This window comes from Oncorhynchus keta, chromosome 14, assembly GCF_023373465.1.
Source record: "Oncorhynchus keta strain PuntledgeMale-10-30-2019 chromosome 14, Oket_V2, whole genome shotgun sequence".
NCBI lineage: Eukaryota > Metazoa > Chordata > Actinopteri > Salmoniformes > Salmonidae > Oncorhynchus > Oncorhynchus keta.
The window spans coordinates 67578984-67606813 of NC_068434.1; the positions used below are offsets into that span (position 1 = coordinate 67578984).

The window sequence follows — 27830 nt, forward strand, 5'->3', positions numbered from 1 at the left end:
TGATCGAGAACAATTACCAGATGTGAATTGAATGTCCTCCGATGGTTCATTCCATTTTTACGTTGTGTGAAGTGCAGCTTGCAGTACAACTTGCCTAATTGAACATGATCAAAGGAGGATTTAGAAAAATTGGCACATAAACAGTTAATTATCTCTACCCGGCACAGACAGAAGAGGACTGGTCACCCCTCAGAGCCTGGTTCCTCTCTAGGTTTCTTCCTAGGCTCCTTCCTTTCTAGGGAGTTTTTCCTAGCCACCGTGCCCCTACATCTGCATTGATTGCTCTTTAGGGTTTTAGGCTTGGTATCTGTATAGCACTTTGTCACAACTGCTGATTTGATAGATTGATTGATTGACAGCAAGCGAACATCTAAACCTTAGTGTTGGGAAACACATACCCTGCTCAGAGTCGAAGGCATGGCCTCCCTGGCGCAGGATGGAGCCACAGGTGTCACAGCGAAAGCACTCCCTGTGGAAATAAAGTCCCTCAGCACTGATCCTTTCCACCACGTACACACGCTTCTGACAGGAGTGACACTGGTCACCAGACCCGGGGAACTCCCTCCGCAAGGAACCCTGGGAAACAGAACAGAGAGGCAGACAGTGCTACAAACGTTGTCAGCCCAGAAAATGACGATAATAAGGGAGTGATGCACTTGTATCAGATTCCACAACTTTGACCCTAAAAGGCCTTATGGCCGAGTTTGGCCTTTAGTTCACAAAGCATAAAGAGTCAGAGTCCTGCAAAGAATAATCATCCCAATCCTTATTTTACACAATCCCTCTTCATCTGATTCAGAGCCAGGGCCTGGGACATAGTCTATGTTCTTCACCTAGATAAGGGCTGTTATTCAAGGCTGGTACAGTCTGAGTGGCTGCATGCTCAACCAGACATGCTTACCGGAGACAGAGGCGCAGAGGCTGGGGGTGAACAGGGGGAGGAGGCTTTAGGCCTGTGGTCAGTCTCATAGAGGGTGACCAGCGTCTCAGCCCTGGCTGCTATAGCCAGAGACACCTTCCCCACCGTCCTCTGACATGCAGCAAGGAGGAAAAGACAGGAGGAAGACAGGGAGGACGAGAGGTAGGAAGGGAGAAAGAGAGTAAGAATAAAGGTCAGAATGATGAAAGCAAAAGTGATAGTCCACATCGCTCGCTCGCAGGCAGGCAGGCAGGCAAGCAGGCAGGCAGGCAGGCAGGCAGGCAGGCAGACAGACAGGCAGACAGGCAGACAGACAGATAGATAGTGATTTGATTACTTTGTACTCTGACTAAGGTCACGGTTGGGGAAATTAGTAAAGTTCTTTCATCAAAATAAGAGTCTCAGCTCAAAAGTATGGCCACAGAAGAGGAGGGAATGTTTTCTCATTATGGTTAGCTGGTGGGCCTGTCTGGGTGCTTCAGATTGCACTGACTGCACGGCGCTGGCTCAAAATGATCAGAAATCTGTGGACAGGGAGGGGCAGTCTAACCCACAAAGTGCAGCACCACAAAAATATATTCAACCATTGCATGAGAGGCCCCAGGATAGCTAAAAAAACATCTCTAATGCTTCTTGCATGCTAGACCTTTGTGTCTACACGTGTCCTTTGTGATTTAGAGGATAGTACAAGTTACTTTAGCAGGCATGTGGCGCTGGGGGCAAAATACCTGTTTGACGTTATTAAAACCAGGTTCTCGCTTTGGTTGTAGTATTGCAGTGCGTTGTTGTTGAGATATATATGTGGAGCCACTGCTGTGACACTGAAACAGCAACATGACTGTGATATTAATAACTACAACTGTAATTTACAGGCAAATTAGATTCAAAGTTAAACAAATATATACTTCTAAAATATATACAATTTACATCATGTTTAAAACCAAACAGACAGCACTTCATGTTGTGTTTCTCTGAGAGGCAGCAGGCTCTGCATATAGAAATGATGTGGCCATAAATAGTGCTATGGTTTGGAGGCACAAAAGAGTCACTCACCACATGTGACTCATTCAAGGGATCTCTTTGCATTTCCTTCTTACAAAGCTGCATATCTAGTGCCCCAGATTGACTGGTCTTTGGTTTTCCATGAAGAATGAAGTAATTAGAGGAAACAGAGAAGAAAACTTAGTTTAACAGTTCAGTGACAGATAAGGGATAGATTAGTTTCGATGTCAACTCAGTTACAGTGCTACAGATTAAAGATGTGCAATATATCTGCATGATGAATATTGAATGATCACAGAGGTTTTAGCATAGCACACAACGATAGGGACACAGCACGCATTTCACCCTAAAGTCTACTACTGTATTCGGCGCATGTGACAAATATAATTGGATTTGATTTGACATGCTGAAACACAGACATGGATGTGGTTATTTATACCTGATGTTGAAGTAGACAGGAAGAGGAGGAAGATGGAGAATATGTATGAGGAGGTGAAAATGTAGAAAGGGTGATTTCTGGACAAAGTACTGATGAAGAGATTTTAGGATGGGGAGCAGGGAGGATGTGAGGTGAGGGAATGGTCTGACTCTGTCTAGCAGATCCAGACTAGTGTGGGAATGGGAAAGTCAAAGAGAGGAAGATATTATGAGCATCAGATGGAGGTTAAATTAGAGTTTGCATGCTTAGTGGGTTGGGCCTCAAGCCTAAAATGCCTGATATTCCATGACACTGCATTCCATTGAAATGGAAATTCAGACTGATTTAGATAAAACGTGTATTTCGCCATCATAAATGTTAAATGATCAAAGGTTGTAGCATGACACACAGTGATAGGAACACATACAAGACAGTGAGAGGTTATTTTTTTTACCTGAGGTTGGGGCAGACAGGATGAGAATGAGGAATAGGGATTTGGAGGTGAGAAGGCAGAAAGGGTGATTTCTGGGTAAAGGTATAATGAGGTGACTTCTGGACTGGGGTTAGGGAGGATGGGATCAGACTCTGAGGGAATGGCCTGTTTATCAGAATCAGGCCAGGTGAGGAATGGGACAGGGGAGATTTGCAAATGAAAAGAGAGGGAGAGGATTGTTAAAGGAGAACTTTGAGTGTTAATAATTAGGTATAAGTTACAATGAGAAATGGTGTGCACAGGGGGCTTTAAGCAAAGGTATTCCGTGGCACTCTCCTATCATAGTATTAACTAAACCCCAACCTGCTGAGCCTCAACACAACAGTTTACCCTGGTTTCCACTGAGATGGAAACTCATTTAAAGAAGGTGAGCAGTTTCTTTTTTGATGATAAAATACCAAGGAAATACCTTTTCCTGTAATGGAAATTGCAGTATGATGACTACTTTAGCACGAAACACCTTGTTTGATGACTGCAGCCTCTTCCAGTGAAGCACAGAGAACCCAGAGCAACCTTTCAACAGTGTCCATGCTGAAACCCTCTGAGTCTCTGAGCACACAGAGTAGGCGAATTACCATCACAGACAGAGCTGAGAGAGGAGGCTACCTAGTTTTCAGCCTGACCTCTCTTCTGCAGGTCTGTCTCAGTGGGAATATAGATTCACAATTATTTCTGCTTAAACAACGAACTGCCTGATGTGTTTTCACAGGGCGTTATATTGTTTTAAAAAAGCCTTGTTGAAACCCACAACGTAAACAGTCATATATTGACTGACAGTGAAGGCGATTTAAATTACAGGTGTAGGATCTTAATTTGATCACTATTTTGTTGCTGAGAATTTTCTTGCACAGCAGGAAATGCAAACGTGCAGCATATTCAAGGTTTAAAGAGGTTTCTAAAGTTTGTAATTCCCACTTTAAAATGTCAGACTTTCTTTGCCCTAAAGAAAAATGTATCAACACAAAAAAACAAAAAAATGTCCATTAATTATAATCCACATAATAATTAAAATATCCTGTTGCTGCAGGATTATTTTCCTGTTTTAGCAAACTGTCTCAAATTAAGATCCGACATCTGTATAGCAGAACACTGTGTCCTACAATAACCTGAAATCACCTGCGCTAGCTGTGTTCTGTTGCTACAGACTCTGAGCAGCTGATGAAGACATCGCCAAAAAGGTAATGCTTCTGGAGATGATGGATGTTGAATTTCAACACAGGGAGGATTATATGAACTCTGTGCAGCAGCAGTAATGGCAAACAAGACCGAGCATGTAACACGACAAACACACTGAAGGACGGGAGAGGTGAGTGTTCAGAGTTCAGGGGTTAGATAGTCACCTGGGACGTAGAGGTCACATCCCCAGAGAACAGTGCTCTCAGGTGGACCGCTTTCTCCTTGATACTTTTATTATGAAACTCTCTAGCATTCTGGGTCTGAGCTTTCTTCTGCAGGACACATAGCATGAGACACAGAGACAAAGAACAGGCATCAGAAAGAGAAAGCTGCACCCGCAACACAGTACCACATACTCCCCGTCTGATGAATGGGTCTGAATAGTAACAGAATTAGGCAGATTATTAACTCCCAAATCAGTTATAATGTACGGACAAATAAAAGTATGAAATGTATGCACTCTTTATTGTAAATCGCTCTGGATAAGAGCGTCTGCCAAATTACTAAAATGTCAAAGGTGATGATCAAGCAAGATAAGTGGACTTTGGTCCTACTTTCCCACTGAAGGAGCTGGATGGCACATTGTTTAATGGGTGGTGGGGAACAATAGTGTTGCTGTGTTGAGTAGAGTGGCAGTTTTTTAACACTAATTTGACACACCAGCAGAGATGACTCCACACTTAGACATGTGTTCCTGGAACAGCAGACTGAGACCCAGACAGAGACAGACAGACACACAGGACTGGCACAGAACAAGGCTACAAGGGCAGCCCACTGGCTAAACTTGCCAGTCAGCAGCCTCTGTGCCTATTTGTCTCTGCCAGGGCTGTGGGTCTGTTCTTGCCATTGTGGTCAGTGTGGATGATTAGGGGTTGACTTCACCAGCCGACTATGTGCTATACAATGCTAAATGTATAATCACGATGATTATCTCAACACTCATATTCAGCCTTTTCCTAAAAAGGATGCCTTATATGATCACACAGTAGGAGGCAATAACAATAGAAAAAGACAGAGCAGACAAAGAGAAATGGACAGATGGAAAGGAAAGGAGAGGAAAGGAAATGAGAGGGGAATAGGTCACCTGGGTGATCTTTTCCTCCACCTCCTGAAGGCGTTGGAGCATTCTAGACATGGCTAGGACCGCAGAGTGGCAGGAGGAAGAGTAGCCAGGGTACTCTATGCTCTCTGGCTTTTGAGGAAGCGTCTGAGGTTGCGTCTGAGCACATGTCTGATCAGCCTGTCTGACCTTCCTGAGGGTGGGATTTGGGATGGATGGGGGTTGGAGCTTAGGTTGGGGCTGGAACTGGGGTTGGGGCTGGTGCTGAGACTGAAGCTGGGCTTGGAGCTGGGGAGAGAGCTTGGGTTTGGGAGGAGGCTGTGGTGGGGGCCGAGCGATGCACTCAGCTGCAAATTTGGCACAGGTTGCAGACGGAAACTGGAAACACACAGCACATGTGAGCTGCAGTTCTATGGCTCTCCGTCAACTCAGGGTAAGCATGATGAAAAAACAAGAAGCAATTGCAGCTAACAGGCTCCAGTAGTTTAACAGCTGGAGAGAATAGGAGGGAGATTTATGCCCCATGCTTTTCTTTATCGTGTGAATCTACTTCACTGGGGGGCTTATTTTTCATTTCCAACCCACAGGGAGCATTAAACACTCTCACTCCAGGTAGAGGATGACTGGTTTGTGAGTGAGTGTATACCAAAACTGAGTGACAGTGTGTGTTCTGCAGAGTGTATTAGCATGGGTATGCGTGTGTATTACAGTATGTTGACCAGGCTGCTCCAGTCCTCTACCTGTGTCTTGGGGGGAGGGTTGAGTGGGGTCTGCTGCCTGAGGTTGGTGAAGCGTGGGGTCTCAGTCATGTCCATGGAGCGTGGCCGAGAGGCCCTCTCAGAACCCCAATCACACTGAGACTGATGGGGTTTGTCAGCCAGAAACAAAGCCAAAGAAAAAGGTTAGTAGAAAGACAGAAAAGGAAGAAAAGAGAGAAAGTGACTTGCAAGATAAGTTAAGAACAAATTCTTATTTACAATGACGGCCTACATCGGCCAAACCCGGATGGCGCTGGGCCAATTGTGCACAGCCCTATGGGACTCTCAATCACAGCCGGTTGTGATACAGCCTGGAATCGAACTAGGGTGTCTGTAGTGACGCCTCTGTTCTATAGCACACTGTGGTTTAAGGCATCTGAGAAGAAACATGCCAGGTACTATACCATACTACAGTACTGTATAAGCTATGGAGGACACTGTCCAAAACTGACAGTGTCCTGAGGATGGGGAATGGAGGACATATCTTGGTGGTTCTGACCTGTCTCCGGAGGGTGAAGCTGGGGTTGCTCTCCTCAAACTTGGACAGGAGTTGGCTGGCCATGGAGCGGACCTTGTTCTCCTTAACCCCCCTCCCCTCACCCACACAGGACGCACTCTGACTGGAGAAGTTGGTTGCCTGTCATGAGAAATAGTGACTTGAGTTATCAGGGCCAAAGTAAATGGTATTTTGTCGTATTTGACGTTGGTGCACTTAGAATGGCATTATGAAATTGTAGTTGATGATAATAACTACCTCTTCCAAATAACTGCAGACTTTTCGTCTCCTTTTGTACGTTGGGTCAGTATCTTCTAGCTTCTTCTCATCCTGAAAGAAAACAAACAGGCCATAGTATATGACTAAATATTTCAGACTGCACTCAATGGTAAAAAGATTCAACATGAAAGTGAACTAAATTAAAAAGAGCCCATCTCAAAAAAACTCTCCAAGAATACATGTAACTTGTGGAAGGTCCCAATACTGTCCACTTATTCAAATGAAGTGACTTTTGAAATGATAACAGGGAGGCTGAAATGGCTCTCAAGTTGCAGTAGTGATCAAGGCAGACAGGCACCTTTGAGAGAGGAGTGGGATTACCTTTGGTACCCTTTTTCTTGGTACCAAGTTCAGAACTTTGTTCATACTTCTGACTGCCTTTGAAGGATAGTCTTCACTGTTTTCGTCGGCCCCTCTAGAATCTGCAATGAAACACGAATGCATTAAAAGGTATGATATATTCCACGGAGCTCAGCCATGAATGCCAAATAAAAGCAATGGCCAATGTTTTTTTTAACATGGTGTCTAAAAGAAACCTAATATTATTGTGTTGGAAAGAACCAGATGGGGCCAGACCATCTGCTTTTCCTGAGAAATGCCACCAAATAAATAAAGGGCTTTTTTTTGTGGAAACCAATACTGGGAACACTTCACTTCCGATCATAAGAATGTATACAATTATTGCTAAATAGTACATCCTCATTCCATCATGTGGGAAACCAGCTTTGCTGTGGAGAGAGGCATATCATGTGACCTCACAGAGACCATAAAGCTAGTAACTGATGTCCCTGTGGCAATAATATGCTCTGTTCACCTTAGGCATCTCAGACCAGAAACTGGAGTAAGGTATAGTGTTTTCTCTACAGACACCCTAGACTCAGAAACTATCTGTAAGGTAACCTACACTGTGCTGGGCAGATGTGCATTCCTCTCATGCCAGACAATGTGACTGATAAGGTTGTGCAACGCAGAGCTCCTTTCAAAGGAAGCTAGATGAAATCTCATACCCTCTTACACACCGGCAAAAGTGTCTCTAGAAAGACATAACTTATCTGAAAGAAAGCAGGGGTCAGGGATGAATTACATTAAGGACAGAGACAGCTTGATATGTAAAGAAATGGCTCCGGTGAAAACAGAAAAAGTGAGAGGCTGGGCTTTTAATACAGTGGACACAGTGGAGTGGGAGGGCCTTCGAGGGTGACAATGACGAGGTGCTAAAGTGTGAAGTTTCAGGTTTTGTTATTATTCGTATGTACGGACTACACATGGTATACACAGTCCATATAAATGCTGACTTGCAGGTTCCTTCTTGACAATGCAACAACAATAAGAAATAAGAAATGATAAGAATATGAACATCAAGTAAATGGCTCAGTAGAATAGAATAAACATTTTACTATAAGTATAATACAGGAAGGCACAATTTATAGTCCAATATTTACACTCATTATGGGGAATGGGGATAGGGGTGCTAGTATTTAAATTGTGCAGTATTAAGCAATAATAATGAGAGTCTGGTGGCAGCCGTTGTGATGTAAGTGTAGCATGAATGTGTGTGTGAGTGTGTGTGTCTACAGGGGGAGCATACACCTGCCAGTGGCCAGGGCAGAGCAGTAGGACCTTATGCCTCTCCACCCTGTCTGCTCCTCCTAATGAAGTGTTCAGAGCCAAATGCTTCTGCTGCATTTAAAAATAACTCTGACATGGGAAGGAGCCTTCAAAAAAGACCTGATGATTTAAAGGGCTGCTACTGTGTGTGTGTGTGTGTGTGTGTGTGTGTGTGTGTGTGTGTGTGTGTGTGTGTGTGTGTGTGTGTGTGTGTGTGTGTGTGTGTGTGTGTGTGTGTGTGTGTGTGTGTGTGTGTGTGTGTGTGTGTGTGTGTGTGTGTGCAAATCTGTGTGGGTGTGTGCAGGAGTGAAATCTGAAGTCTGGGGCTTCAGGACACACGTGTCTGCTGGGGGATGGGGTGAGGGGTGTGAGGCGTACCTGAGACGGGCAGGGGGGTGCCACGGAACAGCTCGTAAAACTTGGAGAGGTAGGTGACCATTCTGGTCTTGTCTGGTTCCTGACCAGCAGCCATCTCCACCCCAGTGGTGAAGGGCCGGATCCCAAACTCCTGCTCAGCCAGGTCACATGCCAGCTGGAGGTTGTTAGCCGAATCCTCCTCATTCAGCGAATCAAACTCTCTGAGGGAAACCGATTGAAATGATATCACGCGATGTTGTTGTAATGTTGTGTGGGTAACTAGGTGAAGACTAAGCTGGTGTCAACATATAAGTTATGAAACAGTTCTAGACTAGCAGTGTAGCCCTCCCTTTACCACAAAGAAGAAGTCATAAATAACAAACTGCCCTACAAACTGAGTGTGACATGTAATACATAGTTATGCTTTCCAAACTCCCGTTCACATACTATAGGGTTTCTCTAAATGCAGTTGTGTCTTCTGTGTGCTCTGTTTCATCACACCTATCAGTAACACACACACACACACACACACACACACACACACACACACACACACACACACACACACAGAGACAGAGAGAGACAGAGAGAGAGAGAACTAACATTGGGAAAAAGGCTCTTCGATGAATCTCAAAAGTCATTCACACCCACCACTTACATTTACTCACACATAGATGGGCTGTGAGTGAGAGGCAGGGGCTTGTGTGTAGATAGTACACCAGGACATACATTTACTCTCACACAAAGATGGGCTGTGAGTGAGAGGCAGGGGCTTGTGTGTAGATAGTACACCAGGACATACATTTACTCTCACACAAAGATGGGCTGTGAGTGAGAGGCAGGGGCTTGTGTGTAGATAGTACACCAGGACATACATTGACATACTTTCATGCCTGACATAGTTTACATTAGACACCGTCAGAAGGAGACAATATTACGGTGTAAGAAGTTGTGCTATTACTGGTGTCTTGATGTAAATGTTAGCCTAATGTAGAAATTCCCCATTACACAATATGCCATAGAGGCATTTTATGAGGAGCCAGTCTATCGACTTACAATGACAAAGTGCTACATGCCAGGGTGTGACATGAAGAAATCTCACACATGGAGGTCATTTACAGTTACAGGAAGGTACATGAGGCCAGTCTTACTGTGGTGGTTAACAGGGTAGTTGTGTGTTGCAGTGTTTTGCTCTACATACATGAGGTGGGATCTGAACCGGTGGATGAGGGCACAGAGAGCCAGGCCGCTCTGCCACGAGGTGGTCAGGTCTGTGACGCTCACGTTCCTGTAGCCCTCGGTCTGTTTCTGACACCACGTCAGCAGCCTGCCCGGCCTGATCTCCGACTCTACACACAGACAGGAACAAAGTGTTCAGTAGGGTGAAAATGGCGTGAAAATGGAAGGCACTACCTAAGCTGGTCCAATAAGAAGAACATAGATGTTTGTTTTCTATTTCCCTATTTGACATTTGTGTGACTGTCCTTGTCTACCAGTGTATCAGTGTTTTGTCACTTGTCGTGTGTTGTGTTTTTGTGGACAACAGGAAGAGTAGCTGATGCTTCTGCGAAAGCTGATGGGGATCCAAATAAATAAAATACTAAACACAACCCAGCTAACAGCCACCCACCCACTCACCCGGCAACACAAACACAGAGCTAACAGGAAGTGAGATCATAGATGTGGGACAGTGACAGCAGGTGACGTTAATGAGAGGTAAGACTGATAAGAGGTAAGTTAGAATAGGGGCTGAGGTATGCATATGACTCTGTCAGGACATGTTGAACCTGTCTGTCATTGTGTAATAGGACCCATGGTTGTGTAACATTGTGTTTGGTGCATTATGTAGAGGCCAGGGTGTGCTTAAAGATATACTGTATACATGGAAGAAACATTTTCTGATGATGGAGACCGTACTCATGTTTAACATGATCCATGGGACCAAAAATATCTTGAAACGTAACCAGCTAGACTTTGTTAGGTCTGGTATCTGAGATCATCCTAAAGATATCACAGATGCGTTTAACTACTAGTGTATCAAGTCACGTTTTTCCTTTTCACAATACACAGAACCACAGCTTTGGCCTCCAATTAAATGATGAATATAGGGGGGAGGGTCTGTACCCTATATGACCCTGTCCACAGTCAAGAGGCTTCACCAACACCCCCCTCTCACCATGGATCATTGAAAAAAACAAACCTCAGACGGCGACTTATTTCCTAAGCAGAGATTCATGGGGCTCGTCCTCAGTCTGACACTGCTGTTAGCGAGAGAAAAGGTCTGCCTCACCTTAAAACTTCTGTGGGCCTCTGTCTCAGAACACTCCCAGAGCACAGGGAACGGGAGAGAACTCAATAGAACTAGAGTGGAATGGCTTATCTGCTCCTACTTTTTGGTTAAATAGCCACTGAATGAATGAGTGCTGCAGATATTTGGGCCCATGAAACCCAAGGGACTCATCCGTCATCATTTTCGAGTTACTTGAACCAGTTGAATAGACATCACAACATGTTCTGTAGGTTGGAGCCATGCACTGGATCAGAGGTAAGTCCATACTAGACAGCGGTATCCAAACACTGTACTAAAGCCTCCCAACTCCACAGTCTCTCTGGCCTCTCCTGTATCGTGTGTGTGGCTCACCTCGTCTGGCCAGGTTCACAGGGCGACGTATTGTACCATTACGCTCCAGAGAGCACGACTTCACTGGCAGCTCGCCATTGATGTACAGGTGACGCACCTGGAAGAAATAACAAAGAGACACAGCTGAGATTTAGGCAGAAGAAGAGATAAGAAGACAAGCACAGTCCATCCTTCTTGTGTCAATGTTAAGGGTGAATCTGATATTGGTCACAGCAGAAAGTGAATACTGCAACAAGCAATGTGATCCTTGAGAATGGCCTTCGTACCTGGTTTTGCCTGACACAGGTGGAGATGAGGTTGGGATACCGAGTCCCCGGGTCAATGGTGTACTGCTCAAAGTTTTTGCCAATGTTTTCAGTGGTTGTCTGCGGCAGGATTCTGTAAAGACTCTCCCTGGAGAAATATATATATTTAGTGTGTGTGTGTGTGTGTGTGTGTGTGTGTGTGTGTGTGTGTGTGTGTGTGTGTGTGTGTGTGTGTGTGTGTGTGTGTGTGTGTGTGTGTGTGTACTGACCACTGACCTCTCAGCTAGCACCTCCAGAGGGGTCCTGCCCTCAGCCCACCTTTTCACCATCCAGGCTGAGTCAAAAGCAGCCAGGAAGCCTCTCGCACACCCTGTACCCATTGGCCAGAACGGCTGCACACACAGACACATAACATCAGCATAACAGTACATTTAGCTGAACATACAGTATTAATGTCCAACTATTTTAAAGCATGATTGAACCCTGTTGTCACAGCCTCCTAACCTCTAACAAGCTGTCCCCAACCAGTGCTACCAGTAGCTGATGTCCGAAGCGTTCTCTGACCAGCGCTGCGTTCTCCGAGGCATACATGCTGGTAAAGTCAAACATGGCCACGTCCGGCTGGCCACAGGCATTTATGGCAAAGTCCAGCGTGGGAAGCTGGTAGTTGGTGCCAAAGTCAGCAGCTTCGCGGGCGTAACCCAGCAGAGCTTCCTGGTTCACATTCTCACTGCTCAGCAGCATCTCTGTGTCTATGTAGTCCTACGAGACAAAGTCAGGGGAATTGTGTTTATGAGAGAACATGACCAAAAGGATTAAGTAAAAGAGGCAAAATGAGATGCAACATTGATACCCTAGGTGTAACAACAGTTATTCACCTTGTATATTAGAGGACCATTAAAGATGGATGCTCTTTAAATTGTACTGTGACGCCAGTCTCAAAGTCCCACATTGTCTTTATGAATGAATTCATGGGATGACTCATGCAAAACCCTGGCAAATTGAAGTGAGAGCGAGGGATTCATAAGCAAGTGAAATATGTGCTCCTTTAGGGATGTTTATAACACTTAGCTTTCATGGATGTCATTGTGGTGCCCGCCCGGCTCATGGTCTGTTCAGCTGGCAGACCACCAAGGATGAGATTCCTCCGACCCAGCACCCTTCTCTATTAACTCCTCACCTCTCCTTCTCTCTCCCCCTCTCTCTATTTCTCTTCCTTTCTCACACACACATCTGAATACAACACCCTCAGACAGCAGGAAAAATCATACCCGAGTCTGAATCTAGTTGATGATCCCTGATCTAAACAATGTTTGCTCACATGAATGATGACACCCTTGTCCAGTAGGCTCTGCTTCTTTGCTGTCATGACAAAGTAGTGTGTGTTGTCCTTGTAGTACACAATGTTCTCCAGGTCAATACCTGCAACAAATGACAGACACAAACAGGAAGGTTAAACCCCCCCATGATAATGACAGGGTTGAAGATTGCTGTTGTTTGACAATGTGTGAATTTAAGTGCATTCTAGGGGCAGTCTGCTCCTCTGGCTGACTCATTGGCTGTGGGGGATCTCAGGCCCACCTGTCTCCTCTTTGAGGTCCAGGAAGAACTTCTGGTTAAAGATGAAGGCCACACCACTGATCTCCTCCACCTTGGCCTCGGCCGTGGTGTTCCTGTTGACAAAGTTGGCCGTGATGGCGATAGCCAGCTTACCACGGAACTCCTTCCTCTTGAACCCTGAGTGTGAGAGAAAGAGGGAGAGAGAGAAAGAGAGAGATAGAGAAAGAGAGAGAGGGATAGAGAAAAGAGAGAGAGAGATGGGATGTTACTATTCTCTGGCCAGGCCAGCGGAGTCATACTAATCCAGAGGAAATCTAGCACTGAGCTGTAATCACAGGCCAGTTATTTTAGGATCAGAGAGGCTTGTTACCGCGGTGATACTGTTTATATCACCAGGGAAACAAAAGCCTCGGCAGGAGAGTTGGGTCAGTACTAAAATGTTATGATCTAATAAATATGTTTTCCAGGTTGATTAACTTTCACAACTTCAGGTGGAGTAGAGTGCAGTCACTCCTTACATGAACTGGACTATCGTAAGAGAAGGTGCAGTCTCATTTTTCCACGGTGAGATTTTACAATATGTACTACTTTGGCTGCAATTTCGTATACTTCTGCTATTTAGCATATCAACAAAAATGGAACAGAATTCAGTTCCTCTTCAGATAGAAACATTGGGGAAATGCTTCTTGCATTGAAGTTTAATGCCATCCTCTCACTGATCCTGAATTTCTTTTTTTTAAATGGAGACATTTTAGAGGCTCATTTAATATGAACTTTCTGTGTCCTGTCCAGGGCCAAACATTACTGCAGGCAAGCCTTAAAATAGACTGAATCATGGGCTCAGACTTTTAATGCCAGACTGCTATTCACTTGGGTTCCTGTTGCTGCTATTCTCACAGTTACAGTTTTATAAAAAGCTGTCTGACTTTTTAAATGACATGCAAAACGTTGCCTTTGTGAAATAGAATGTGGTGATATTTTTTTTACGTCTCTTTGTGGTGTCAAAGCTCTACCAAAGCTCCTAAAGCTTGGAAAAGGCAACCAACCACAGCCAATACCCGGGATATGTCACTCCAGGATGCATGTCCCACAGGCCACATGTTAGTATGCTTATAACTGTCCTGGGGAAGAGGAGGGTTCTGTACCAAAGCCCTTTAGCGAAGGAAAATACATCAACATTACCTCTAGACCTGTGACTCAGGAAGGAAAGGGAGATGAATGTTATAATGTGTTCAGCCTCTCTTCCTCCTACAAAATAATGTATGAGCTTCTGAGAGATGCTTTTCTAGGAGGTAGCATTTTAATATGAGCCAGAAATGTTCCATTACGGTCACTGCTGATTCACTGGGGCATTCCCCTCCCCCCTCACATCACTCTTTCCAATGCAGCTGTGTTCCTCTCAGACGATTAGCTGGGTACAGAACAGATTGCGGTATATTTAACCCCCCTCTCAGACAGGGCTTGCATGGCAGTTCAAAAGTAGAAGGACTTCTAAAAAGAAAGTTTGCCTCAGGCTTTTCGTCATCAGACGATGACCTAAACGCCTCTTTGTTTGGAGACAGAAAATGCCCTTTTTAGGAATAAGCATCTGATGTGGATTGGTGAGGAGATGACAGGCATCTGTGAGGTAGAGTCCTGCATGCATGCATCAACTGTTGAACAGCATCCAGATGACGACACACACAGGGTCCCAGATCTTTTTTATTGCAACGAGATGGTGATTTCATGTGTAACCTTGCCCTTTGAAGGAGAGATTAATGACATAGGGTATCGTTTTACCGAGGCGAGCTTGATTTTATGGCTTCCTAACTTTCTTGGATGAGACTATGCTTTTTTAAAATGGATGCTTTGTGTAGCCAAAAGCCGCAGCCAATAACAATCGTATGTTTCTTAGTTACAGTTGTTAGGCTGCTATCCAGACAAAATAATGATATGAGAAAGGTGTCCTGGATATTATTTGAAACAAGCTACTGCCAACAAAGCTACGTAAAACATACTTTTCAATATAGAAATTGTGTTTGAAGGCCCTCCAGATAATATCCAACTGCATTTGAACTTGTAGCTAAATTTAGCTTTGGAGCAAGTAGTGTTTAGTAAACATATTGAGCAATCTCAGAGAGAGCCCTTCCACGGATGTCATCACATGATATCATATACAGTACCATATCACCATATCCTATGTCTGGGGTCAGGTCATTAACGGTATGTAGATATACTCTGCATGGATACAACCCTCCCATCCCTCCAGAGTTCTCACCTTCCAGGGTATTTCTCCTCCCATCAGCCCCCACCACCACGTCAAAGTCAATGTTTGCCACGGGGTGATCGGCAGGCCTGATCTCAGCTCTCCAGCCAGGCCCTGAAACACAGACAGAGGAGAGGAGAGAGAGCAGGAAGGGAGGAGAGTAGGGGAGAGAGGGTCAGTACAGTTCCACATTCACAGGGACACACACCTCAAACAAACATACTTATCAGTATACAAACGGGTAGAGTTCAACCCAGATAGAGAGAATGAGAGGACACGGGCTAGAGAAACAGACACAATATTTACTTGGTTGCTCTTTCGGCCTGTTATTTCTGGGGAATAATATTTATGATGCCTATCAACACCAGTGGGGAAAATGGTTTGCTAATCCTGACAGCTCTCAACAAAGAGGGTGACACAGAGGTCACACACATTGTGTCATTTAACTCAGCAGACTATACCGTGCAGTAATTATATAAGATATTGATTAATGTGGGGTGGCAGGTAGCCTAGTGGTTAGCGTGTTGGGCCAGTAACCGAAAGGTTGCCAGATCGAATCCCCGAGCTGACAAGGTAAAAATCGATCATTCTGCCCCTGAACAAGGCAGTTAACCCACTGTTCCTAGCACGTCATTGTAAATAAGAATTTGTTCTTAACTGACATGCCTGGTTAAATAACAAATAAAATAAATAAATAAAAATGTCAGTTTCACTTGTACTGTATAATTGATACCATCTACATTATATAATTCAATACATTACAACATTTTAGCACGTAGTGGATCAAATGTGGTGAATAATGTCAGCCACAGAGGCAGTGTGAGACCCCAGCAGCGTTGGGTTGGCTGTCGATCCGCTGTGTAATATCACCATGTCAAAAATGCATTCCATCATGTCAAGGACACCGAGCACCCTGTGACAGCAAAAGTACGGGGACCATTCTGTATCCAAATTTAGTAAAGACTCTTGTTTTTATCAGTTGGTTGACGTCGCTGTCGAGGCCACACATGGGATAGCTAATGACCTCCAGTCCAGGAGTCCAATCAACAAAGCTCTGTAGGAGGGAGGGGGGTCAAGTGTAGAGGTATTTCAGATAGCCAGCCTTTCAGCTCGGCGCCACATCACCATCCACCCCGCAGTGTTCACATCTTGAAGCAGCTAGTACTGTACTGTTATAAGAACTTAGTCGAGGTGGCACGGTTGTAATTACACTGGCGAATCAGCTCTTAATTAACTTCCATGGCCGTAATTTGGCTCTGCTGCTCCTTAAACAAAGCCACTAGGTCTGCTCTGCTCACTGATATTACTGTGTGCTCTGCTCAGCAGCAACCATAAAATAACATTAGCATCTGGCGAGGTTGCTAACCATTAGCAGCTGAATAGGAATGGCGAAGCAATGATTATGACTTTTAAACATTTTGATTTCCATGGCAATGCAAATATCAAATAAAGGGTGATCAGTGCACTACTGTAACAGTGCTGCTGTTTACGGCTGGTTGCCAAGGAGATACACTGTTGAATTGGGAGGCAGAACTACTCCAAAAGGTACTACTTATGGACTTCAGTAACTCCCTGTTGCTCAAGGTACAGTGATGTAAAGCAGCGGAATGCTATGGTGTGGGAGAGAATATACTGTGTTGGGATCCTCTGGGCAGCCACATACAGATGTAGGATCTTAATTTGATCACCCTGTTGAAGGAGAACTTTCCTGCAATGCAGGACATTTTAAACTTGTAGTATATTTGAGGTTTTTCAAAAGGCTTCTGAAGTTGGTAATTTCCATTTTGAAATTTCAGACTTGATTTTCCCTTAAGAAAAATGTATCAACCGCTACAAAAATGTCCATTAATTATAATCCACATAACAATTCACATTTCCTGTTGCTGCATGATTATTTTCCTGCTGACTGTTGCTTATGCAAGGCTCATGTTAAGGTGCACTGTTGATGTTCTCCAAATGCATTGCATGAAGCTCTTCAACCCCAGCTAACCTGTCAGATATTGGAAGTCTGGTATCAAATGCTGTAACCTAGCCCTTGCCTGAACTGCATCCAAAACACCCTTAATGGTTATTAGGAAGGAGCAGGGATGATGGGTTGATTGGTACTAGGCCAATGTTGATGGAGCTCAATGGACATACAGCTACTGTAAGTGACGGCCTGTAAGTGGGCTGTCACTCACCGTCATTCTCCTGGTTCTCTGGAGGTTCCAGCAGTTTGACAAACTCCACATTGACATGGAATTCCACAGCTAAGAGCAGGGCGATCTTCAGCAGCATGAGCTGGAGCTGACGAATACCTGGCAAATACAGACAAGAATTAGGAGTTCTTAGAACCATGCAAGAAACCCAGCTGTATATTCTGCATCATCTAATACAGTACCTAGTACATGCACACTGCACCGGTATCCATGCATTTACACATTATACACACAACAAAACTTGGCCTTTGGCCTCTGTCACTTGAGAGCTGTAGAAAGATTTGCCTTCAACACCAACAGTTGGCAGCTCTGCTTTGTATCTCTGTAGCTAAGAGCAGATGGAAGCTTCACCTTCTATGGCTCACAACCTTGACATTATGCAATGGAAGGGATTGGCAGCATCAAGGCTGCCAGACAAAAAATAGCTTTGGAGGGGAAGAGGATACAATAGCATAATCATAAGCTGAATCAAACAATATCGATAAGCAAAATATTCCATTGCAAAAGTAAGTACATGTCGGGCTATGGGAAATGGCACTTATTAATAACAACTGCTATGGCTGTACGGGCGGAAAGGTTTCCTGATGAGATGCTTACCCCACATGTAAAAGTACTTACTGATGTGGTCTATGGCTCCAGCGCAGAATTTGCCGTAGAACTTCTTGGCCCCGAGGCCCTTGAGGTCGTGGATGGTGTAGGGCCACAGGTGCAACACGTTGTTCCTGGAGAAGGTGTCCCTCTTCTCAATCACCACCACCTTGGCCCCCAGCAGAGCCAGCTCGATGGCCGTCCGCAAGCCACATGGACCTCCCCCAATGATCAGGCACTGCAGGGACAAGAATGACAGAGGGACACCATTATCATTATGAGTGCAAATAAAGGACTCAAAATTGTATTTCATAGTCACATTTCTGTTACACAAAATACGATACATGTGTGCATTATAACCATATGCCTGCCAAAGAGATCATATACTGTAACGTGCCTTATCATCATCATAAATAATACTTACTGAAAATAGAATCATTGTTTTAACCTGTAGACATACTCAATAGCAGATTAAATATGAGGGGATGAGTTGAGTGTTTACTGTATATTGCCAAGTAAAGTGCCTGGGGTGGATGTTTATGGTTACAGTATGTTGTGTGTTACTCTGACCCAGCGCTGGGAGAGTATGTGTCATTACCTCAACCGTAAATCCTTATTACAGCCTAGTCCTATCAAAGACATGATTCATGCATCTGCCTCACTCATCTGCCTCACTCAAATATGCATGAAGTCAGTTATTTTGGTTTAAAGGATCCTTCTGAGAATGTGTGGTGAGAACATGACTTCATCCAGCCTTCTAAAAAGGATGAGAATGAACTTTTTTGGAGTGTTAGTTCTTCGGAGGAATCATCTCACCATCCAACCACTCCTGAGTCAGACAGTAGCCCCTGCAGTGGCCAACGAGTTGGGTGGCTTCCTGTTTCCTTAACCTTATAACCAATCAGAGCCTCTCTCAACCAGGCTCAGCCATCTCAGCCCACTGTGACCTTTTCATTTTAGATCCCTTATTTCCTCCCCAGCCCAGTCAACCCACACACCTGACCTCTAAATCCTCCCTGTGTGCAGGGAGGGCCAGCAGTATATTTGAACAGCGGGCCTCACTTCCTGTCACCCTGTGTGTTTGCCTGAAGAGCCACAGGAACGCACAGGAGGTGTCAATCTGATCAATATTGTGACACGGTCATGTTTCAGCCCCAGCTTCGGGGGCCTTATCATGGTTATATACTGTAACTCTGTGCTGAACGGGGTATACTCTTTCTCGTTCTCCCTCTCCCACACTTTCTCTCCCCCCTCTATCCCCACCCCTCTCTCTCTCCCGCTCTCTCCCAGGGTGCTGTTTACAGAGCTAAACGTGCCAGCTGCCCAAATCACACCATAAATGGTGCCACTGCTCCCGGCAATAAAAATAATATTGGGCTTTAGTCACTCTGTTTTCTCATTCTGCGTGTGTGAGTCTGCTGCATGGTGTCATCAGGAGGCGAAGGAGAACATAACATTACCAGCATAGGGGTAAGAGTATGAGGTATTCGATACTCATCAGGTATACTAGCCAAACCCAGGTGGCTGCACGTGGCTGTGTCTGAACAGGAATGGTCCAGTTCTTTTCATCACGAGGAGTGATTAAAGTGAATGGGCTCTTTAACCATTGTCAGAAGAATCAGACAGTCACTGAGACGTGCCAGGTGTGTTAAGCATCACCGCCACAGAGGAAAAAGAAAAAAACATATGGAACAATGCCTTATTCAAACACAGAACAACATTAGCTCAGTTTATTCAGATGTGCCTAACCACACATCCCACAATGTGGGGAATTATCAAACCTGATATGAACTAGATAATCACTATCAAAGCATTACTTTTGTTTTAGTCTGTCTCTATGGTGCTATGAGAGATGAGCGGTTTGTTTTCCCTGTTTCTATGCGGTGCTGTGTTATCGCAGATGGGAGGGCTTCCTGAAGGCCCACTGCAGTTCTGCTGAGTCAGATCACAGCTACTTCCTGTCTGTCCCCCACCTGTGACCTTACCCGCTCACCCTCACCAGGAGTGGAAGACCCCGCCCCCCCTTTCATTCTCTCCCGTTCATTACATTACTGCACCTGGAGCCCTATTAGATGGCAATCAAATCAAAATCAAATCAAAGTTTATTGGTCACGTACACAGTTTATCATACTCACTTCATGCAGAATGTACACTGGAGGTCAACTCAAACATGCTTATCAAATGGAAAGTGGACACAATGTCAGGCAGCTGGCAATTATTGTCTCCTGGAATCCTGATCAATCTATAGAGCTCAAGACTATAAGATACTGCTGAACCAAACCTTATCCTCCATAACTGCACTGTTTTTGAATGAGTACAAATGACTCGTTAAACTCTACAGCTATATCTCTTTAAGAGTATAGTATGTCCTCTAAGGTCTAAGACATTAGCTGACTGGTGGTCTCTAGTGTGTACATGCTGTCCAGCCACTTCAACAGGCCAGCCAGGTTAGATTGACAGGAACACCCCCAAACACTGGGCTGAGTGGAGCTCCTTAACACACATGCTTATTCTGGCTTCACCGGAGTAAAACAAACTGACTGTGTGTGTGAGTGAGCGGAGCCTGTGCACCTGCAGACATGATGTGATGCCTCACTAGCTTGGCCCAGCGCACAGTGATGGATCACGCTGTTTTAGGACAAAACGTCAGACTTAAGGTACTCAATCCACTGAGAGAGACCACCAGGAGAGCCACAACATGAACTGGCAACCCTCTCAGACAGCCATCTGGGACTTCATGGGAATTAGAAGAGGAGAAAAGGAGCAATACTCGTGTCTGGGCATGAAATAGGCCTGGGAAACAGGCAAGGAGGGCACAGTGTGTCTCTGAACTTTCAAATCATACCGTAGAAGGTTCCATAAAGTGAATTATTTGCTCAGTGGAAGCACAATTTTCCACAGTGTCAAACCATATAATTAAGGGAAAATAGGTCCATCTGTCAAGAGGTCACAATTGGCAAGGGAGGATGCCAAGCATGGAAATGTTGATGACACACTGTTCAATGTTGGGCCATCTAGGGTGAGATTTACGAGCCTGACAAAGACAACCTGTTATAAAGGGGAGCTCCTCTACAATGAGGGGGGAAATCATCCTTAAAAAACAGTTGTTCTGTATTTCATTCTAACCCGCATTCAGTGGGTTGTGAAGTAAAGAGTTCATGTCTTCACTGTAGTTTAGTCTAAAGGGCAGGAGACTGGGGAACTGAATAACAAGGCAATAAACAACAACACAATGAAAACGTTTCCATGTGCTTCATACATGAGGTATGTGCCAACATTATACAGGCATAACAGTTTGCGTAAGAAAAAGGAAATGAAATGTAGCACTTATGATTGAAGGCATTTCCTGAATGCAAAGCCATCCCAAACATATTGCCGTGTTGCTTTGTGTTTGCACAACTGAGACCACAAATGATCATGCTATTTGCCGTATGATTTAACTCGGCTATTATTGCAATGATAGTATGTGTCATAACGTGGAGTTTGATTGCCTGATAACTATAATACTTAAAAATGCAGAGAACAGACAAATCAGTCCCTTAATAGAAAACAGTGTCTGTATTTTGCTGAGGTATACTGGCGCTGAGGTGCAGGTCAGGAGCTCACCTTCAGGACATAGCCGGTTCAAATAGTTTCCATAGAATCTGGCACTGGACAGCGGCACCGCCCTGGAAAACTAACCGTCTCTCTCACTGGGCCTCTTCCCACTTCAGCTCACTTCTCCAGACCTCTCAGATGAGACGAGCACAAAGCAACTCTGATACTAATAAAATAAGCTTGTCAGATCTCGGGCTCAAGAAGCCACTTCAATAGGCCTAAAGCGCTTACATTTAACAGCATAATCAGTGAAAGAGACTAAGCCCAGTAACATATGACCATTCTGTTCAGTGTATCTGTTTCATATTTTTAAAAATAAATACGGCCTTCACTGTGTTCCTTATTAAAAATGTATATATAAGAAACCAACAGTACAAGTGTGTCATTAGCATTATAGGCAGCTGTATGCAGTAACACACTGGGGATGACTTCATATCCTTTACAGATTGTATCTCCAGCAGGCATTTGGAGGCTGGGTGAAGAATGCTAAAACATTATTATTCCCTGTGAACCCCCACCAAACCCTAACGCATCGCTTACGCCATCCACTCCTTATGAAGAAAGTCAAGTAAAGTCATTTATCAAGTTGTGGCAGGTGGGCCGCAATTAATCACAACAGGAGAGCCATATGCTGTGGGAGCTGTCCGTCAATTATTTTACTCCTTAAATCTCTTATTCTGAAAACAGACTTGAAACGTAAGAAGTGAGGGTAAGTTGAATTCTAGCCTCAATTTTTTTACAAGGTCGTTCCTGTTTCCATCCACACAGCCAGCATAAATCAAATACTTACGTGAGTCTCTCCTACTGTACCAACAGTATGGTTAATTACCCAGAACCAAGAGACTGTACATCTGTTTTATTACTTTGATAAATAAGACCATTCTACGCTGTTCTGTGGCTTGTCAGACTGAGGAAACCTAGCTGAAACTATTTGGCACGGGACTAAAGACAATCAGACACTTTAATGAAGGGTTCAATAGAACTGGGATAGCACCTAATCATGGCATACTCTCAGATCAAGGGGGTATATGGTGTTCCAACCTGGTTTATAGTTGGTATCAGAGAGAACTAGTAAAAAGCTGTCTTATTTTGGATAACTTAAAACACACTTTAATCATATCTGGGCAGGGTTCCAACCTTTTAGGAGGGGCCCAATAAAGAACACTGCCCCCTCAGTAGAACCAAGGAAAATAATCACACTTGCTGAGTGATGCTGTCTGTGGATGTGTGTTATGAAAGTATTCTGGTGACTGATTGAGGGTGATGTAAGAGGCAACACTCTGTAGAGCTGTGGATGAGGAGGAATGAGGATAGTGCAGAAGTGAGGGAGGGGGGAGTTACAGTAAAGGCGTTGGCATGCTTCCCAGCCAAAACAGTTCGGAAGAGTTTGTGAATATATTAGGATGACATTTTGTGGTGTTTTTTTGTTCGTTTTGGAGGGGTTTTTCGGCTGTTCGGACACATTTAGAGAAATGCTGCATCTGCAACCAAACATCTTAGTTAGATGTAAAATTGCCCAACTAAGATATCCCAAAACGTCAAAATTAATGACAGATTTGTTGAGTTATCTTAGATTAATTCATTCTGACTATTTTGAGGAAGTATATACTGGCTATGGCGTTTCAAAATGTACAAACAGTACCCCTGCCACTTTTTTTCTAGTTTTTCAAGGGACTATGTGAGCACGCTTGTTCGGTTCGCCTAGGTGAGTTCGAACTGGCACCAACCGACCTGAAGCATGCTGATGCCTTAAGTGTCTGTGTGTGTTTCTTTGATTGTGTGTGTGTGTGTGTGTGTGTGTGTGTGTGTGTGTGTGTGTGTGTGTGTGTGTGTGTGTGTGTGTGTGTGTGTGTGTGTGTGTGTGTGTGTGTGTGTGTGTGTGTGTGTGTGTGTGTGTGTGTGTGTGTGTGTGTGTGTGTGTGTGTTGAGATTAAATTTGAGTTCTGTCTGATCAGAAGAACACACTTTCTCAGCTGTTTATATGCGTCAGCAGCAGTAAAGGATAGTAGAGGATTTAATGTGTCCTGACAGGTACAGTTTAAAGTGATGACCGTGACGTTGCCGAAGTCACTACCCTCCACAATGACAGAGCACTTCTCTACTAAGGAAGGACAAACTGCCGATTGACTAAAACCGATTACAGCTGGGAGAAATGCAGAGAATCAGTCACACCTCACTATTGTGACTTGAATCTGGATTAATCATGAGCCAATGGGTCAGACCAGTCATACAACTCACAGTTACACAACGAGAAGTGAAATGCATAACATTCATAAATATTACTTCCACATGAATATATTGGGATCTTATTTCAAACTACTGTAGGGTGTGCACTGGGCATTGTCAAGACAATTTTCACACTGATGGTCTTGGAGTTCTTTGTCTCTTTTGTCTCCAAAGACTTCCATGCAACAGAGCTCTGTGCCAATAAAACCAAAGGTATATTCAACACCTCTGTATGATACAAAGCAAGGGTTATTTGAATGTCATGGTGAGTGGCTGTTACTTTACCTTGGTGCCCACACAAGCCTGGCCCTTCTTATACTCCTTGTGGCAGGTTCTCTTGTCCAGCTTGGTCCAGAGGGCCTTGGCCCTCCAGGAGGTGAGCCTGGTCTTCAGACTACAGTAGAACGTCTCATGGTCCTGAGGGTCTAGATCCAGCAGCCTGCACAGGAGGTTGAAGGACTGCAGGGTGCCCTTACAGGTGGAGGCTTGGATGAAATTCTCAAACAGCTTCCCTGCCTGGTCCTTCTCCTCCTCTGTCTCCCCCATCTTCCCCAGCAGGAGTGCAGGCTGCTTGGCTGGTGCTGACTTGCCTTTCCTCCTCTCTCGCTCTCCCCCAGCTGTCTCAGTGGCTACACCCACAGCCTGGCCCCCATGGTCATGCCCAATCTGAGGAGGTACAGAGAAAACATATAGAGTCTGATGTCATTGCACGGCCTTTAGAAGTGTAGAATCCTTAACAGATGGCTTTATGGAACAGTGGAAAATTGTTTAAAACAGTCAAATTTTGGACAGGACAAGGGGCAACCCTCCATAAAAAAAATAATTGTTTTATTAGGTAAGTTTAAAAGGTTGACGTTTCGACTTTCAATGGCCTTCTTCAGAATAATCACAGAGGGAATAGAATCGTTCATATAAGGCATGGGGAAGATAATTAGGGAGACAGTCAATTAACCAGCCTGCAACAATCACTGGTTTTCTACAGAACAGGTTTCATTGCATTTATGTTGCTTCAAATCGATGACTTGCATATCGAAACATTTGGCATTAGATAATGCATTGTAACATTTCCAATGTAAGAATAGATGTGTTTGAACTCACATAGAAAGCATTTTTACTTGCTGACAAAATAATGCAGCATGCCATACTAACTGATTGTTTATAGATAGATCCTGGGATAACGATTGTCTTCATTTCTGGACAACAATGGACTGTAAAAGAGTGCACATTTCCAAAAGTCACAGCTCAAGTTCAAAAGCTCAAAATAGAAACCTGTTTCAAAAGATACAGTACTCCCATTTCTATGAACTAAATTACATACAGGAGGTCATACAGTAACACAGAGAATATCAACACAATACACAACACACCATCGAGAAAAAACAGTTTGTTTCATTCTAATGACCAAAACTATGGATAAAAATACCAGACAGCTCATTGAGGTCAGACAGTTCTGTCCATGCCTGTTTGCACATCACTGACTTGGCACTAGTGGACACGGACATACTGCTAATCAGGGAGAAAAAAGTGCTTGTCTTGTGGCTTTCGCCCTCCAGTTGAAAACTGGACAGATGTAAAAATATATATATATATATTTTTTGAAATAATAATAATTTGCAGAAGAGGGACATCTCCTACCCCTGGATATACTACCTAGAGTTGTAGACTGGTCTCATAGGTATACATTACATAGTAAGTGTACAACCGGGACACTCAAATTAGTATGAGTGATATGCATTTTTACTAATTAGCAGATTTGCAACTACTTACTACTTTTAGCTACTTTGCAATTACTTAGCATTTTAGCTAACTCTTTCCATAACCTTAACTCTTTTAGCTAACCCTAACCCCTAAAAAACAAATGTTAGCATTAGCCACCTAGATAACATTAGCCACAACACATGGGAATTTGTAACATATTAGAGGTTTAGCAAATGCATAACATATTGTATGTTTTGCAATATGTAACTTATCAATGAATTGTCATTCTAAACATATCATAGAAACATCTACAAATTAATACATACCATATGAAATGTAACACACACTAAATGTAATGTCCATAGATCTACGTAATAATATAATAATTTTCGTAATTTACGTACTAATACATAATAATACGAAATGCTCTGAGACTACGTTGAGAGCTGTGTATTTTTTCCGCTTCCCGCTAGTATTTCAAAGCAGTTGAATTCCCTAAGATAGTATTGATGTCTCGACAGGTCCGAAGGATAAAAGTGAAACAGAATATTAGTTTGAGGACAACCTCTCTGTATCATTGAGTGGCCAAGGTGGTACTCAGGCCACACCTTAACTGAGAGAGAATGAAAACTCTTCATTAATTATGATTGAGGCTCACATATGCTTAGTTTTACTTTAAGCATTACCCTCATGCACCATATATTGAAAAATGAAACTGACACAAGAAAAATAACCCAATCCCCTCCTTCAATAACCACTAATCAAACATTTGAAAATCATGCCAGGGAATCCACACCAGAGCACAACATCAAAGCAAAACATGGAAACTTCTCAAATATGGGAACGTTTTGGGTGGAGATCATGGCTTCTGTGAGGTTTGGGAACAGCAGTCATTTGATATTCAAATCATCCATGGAGAGGGCTGGCCTGTGCTGGGCTTGGCCATGGGAGAGGTGAGCCCAGCCCAACAGGACCTGCTGCAGTGCCGACCCCACTCAACTAACACTACAGGGCCTGGGGGAGGTATACTATATATACAAAAGTGTGTGGACACCCCTTCAAATGAGTGGATTCGGGTATTTCAGCCACACCTGTTGCTGACAGGTGTATAAAATTAAGCACACAGCCATGCAATCGCCATAGACAAACATTGGCAGGAGAATGGCCCGTAATGAACAGCTGAATGACTTTCAACCTGGCACCGTCATAGGATGTGACCTTTCCAACAAGTCAGTTTGTCAAATGTCTGCCCTGCTAGAGCTGCCACGGTCAACTGTAAGTGGTGTTATTGTGAAGTGGAAATGTCTAGGAGCAGCAACAGCTCAGCCGCGAAGTGGTAGGCCACAAAAGCTCACAGAATGGGACCACCAAGTGTTGAAGCGCGTAACTTCACTAGTTCCAAACTGCCTCTGGAAGCAAAGTCAGCACAATAATTGTTAGTCGGGGGCTTCATGAAATGGGTTTCCATGGCCGAGCAGCCACACACAAGCCTAAGCTCACCATGTACAATGCCAACCATCAGCTGGAGTGGTGGAAAGCTTAACGCCATTGGACTCTGGAGCAGTGGAAATACATTCTCTGGAGTGATGAATCCCGCTTCACCATCTGGCAGTCCAACAGACAAATGTAGGTTTGGTGGATGCCAGGAGAACGCTACCTGCCCGAATGCATAGTGCCAACTGTAACGTTTGGTGGAGGAGGACTAATGGTCTGGGGCTGTTTTTCATGGTTCCGTGCTAGACCCATTACTTCCAGTGAAGGGAAATCTTAACACTACAGCATACAATAACATTCTAGACAATCATGTGCTTCCAACTTTGTGGCAACAGTTTGGGGAAGGCCCTTTCCTGTTTCAGCATGACAATGCCCCCATGCACAAAGCGAGCTTCATACAGAAAGGGTATGTCGAGATCGGTGTGGAAAAACCTCACTAATGCTTTTGTTGTTGAATGGAAGCAAGTCCGCGCAGCAATGTTCCAACATCTAATGGAAAGCCTTCCCAGAAGAGTGGAAGCTGTTGGGCCGAGTGACTGGAGTTGGGCCGAGTGACACCACCTCTCCTCTTCCACTGTGCAGCATCTGTTGAGAGAACGATATGCCATCTGTCCATTAAGAAAAGTGTTATGATGTCACTGACACATGATAAGCACCTCCATACATGAGACTTGTCTTCTGTTGTCAAGTCCTTGAACCAAGTCTTCGTTCTCAGACAGCTTTCGGGATGCGTTTTGGGAAACAACTCCAAATAGGCATACTTAAAAGGAAA

The 27830-nt window shown here is 44.2% G+C and overlaps 1 protein-coding gene across 15 annotated transcripts in view; it reads right to left on the minus strand.

The window, feature by feature from the left end:
* Positions 1–27830, minus strand: part of mical2a (microtubule associated monooxygenase, calponin and LIM domain containing 2a) — a 46591-nt gene that overhangs the window by 3266 nt on the left and 15495 nt on the right. For 4 of the 15 annotated variants that reach the window (XR_008064181.1, XM_052462219.1, XM_052462220.1 and 1 more), the window contains exons 2-26: positions 24152–24532; positions 18074–18281; positions 17438–17554; positions 15270–15371; positions 13034–13189; positions 12774–12874; positions 11957–12214; positions 11729–11844; positions 11474–11600; positions 11208–11304; positions 9768–9915; positions 8588–8787; positions 6923–7023; positions 6581–6652; positions 6326–6463; positions 5809–5928; positions 5093–5446; positions 4173–4280; positions 2794–2937; positions 2361–2528; positions 1973–2050; positions 1648–1740; positions 902–1030; positions 399–576; positions 18–94 (exon numbers count right to left, since the gene is read on the minus strand). Coding sequence is in view for 14 of the 15 variants with exons in the window: in XM_052462219.1 (XP_052318179.1) it covers positions 18–94; positions 399–576; positions 902–1030; positions 1648–1740; positions 1973–2050; positions 2361–2528; positions 2794–2937; positions 4173–4280; positions 5093–5446; positions 5809–5928; positions 6326–6463; positions 6581–6652; positions 6923–7023; positions 8588–8787; positions 9768–9915; positions 11208–11304; positions 11474–11600; positions 11729–11844; positions 11957–12214; positions 12774–12874; positions 13034–13189; positions 15270–15371; positions 17438–17554; positions 18074–18281; positions 24152–24412 (3651 nt within the window). In the remaining variant the exon portion in view is untranslated. The remainder of the gene's footprint in view (positions 1–17; positions 95–398; positions 577–901; positions 1031–1647; positions 1741–1972; positions 2051–2360; positions 2529–2793; positions 2938–4172; positions 4281–5092; positions 5447–5808; positions 5929–6325; positions 6464–6580; positions 6653–6922; positions 7024–8587; positions 8788–9767; positions 9916–11207; positions 11305–11473; positions 11601–11728; positions 11845–11956; positions 12215–12773; positions 12875–13033; positions 13190–15269; positions 15372–17437; positions 17555–18073; positions 18282–24151; positions 24533–27830) is intronic. The other 11 variants (XM_052462217.1, XM_052462218.1, XM_052462222.1 and 8 more) reach the window with 11 other exon arrangements.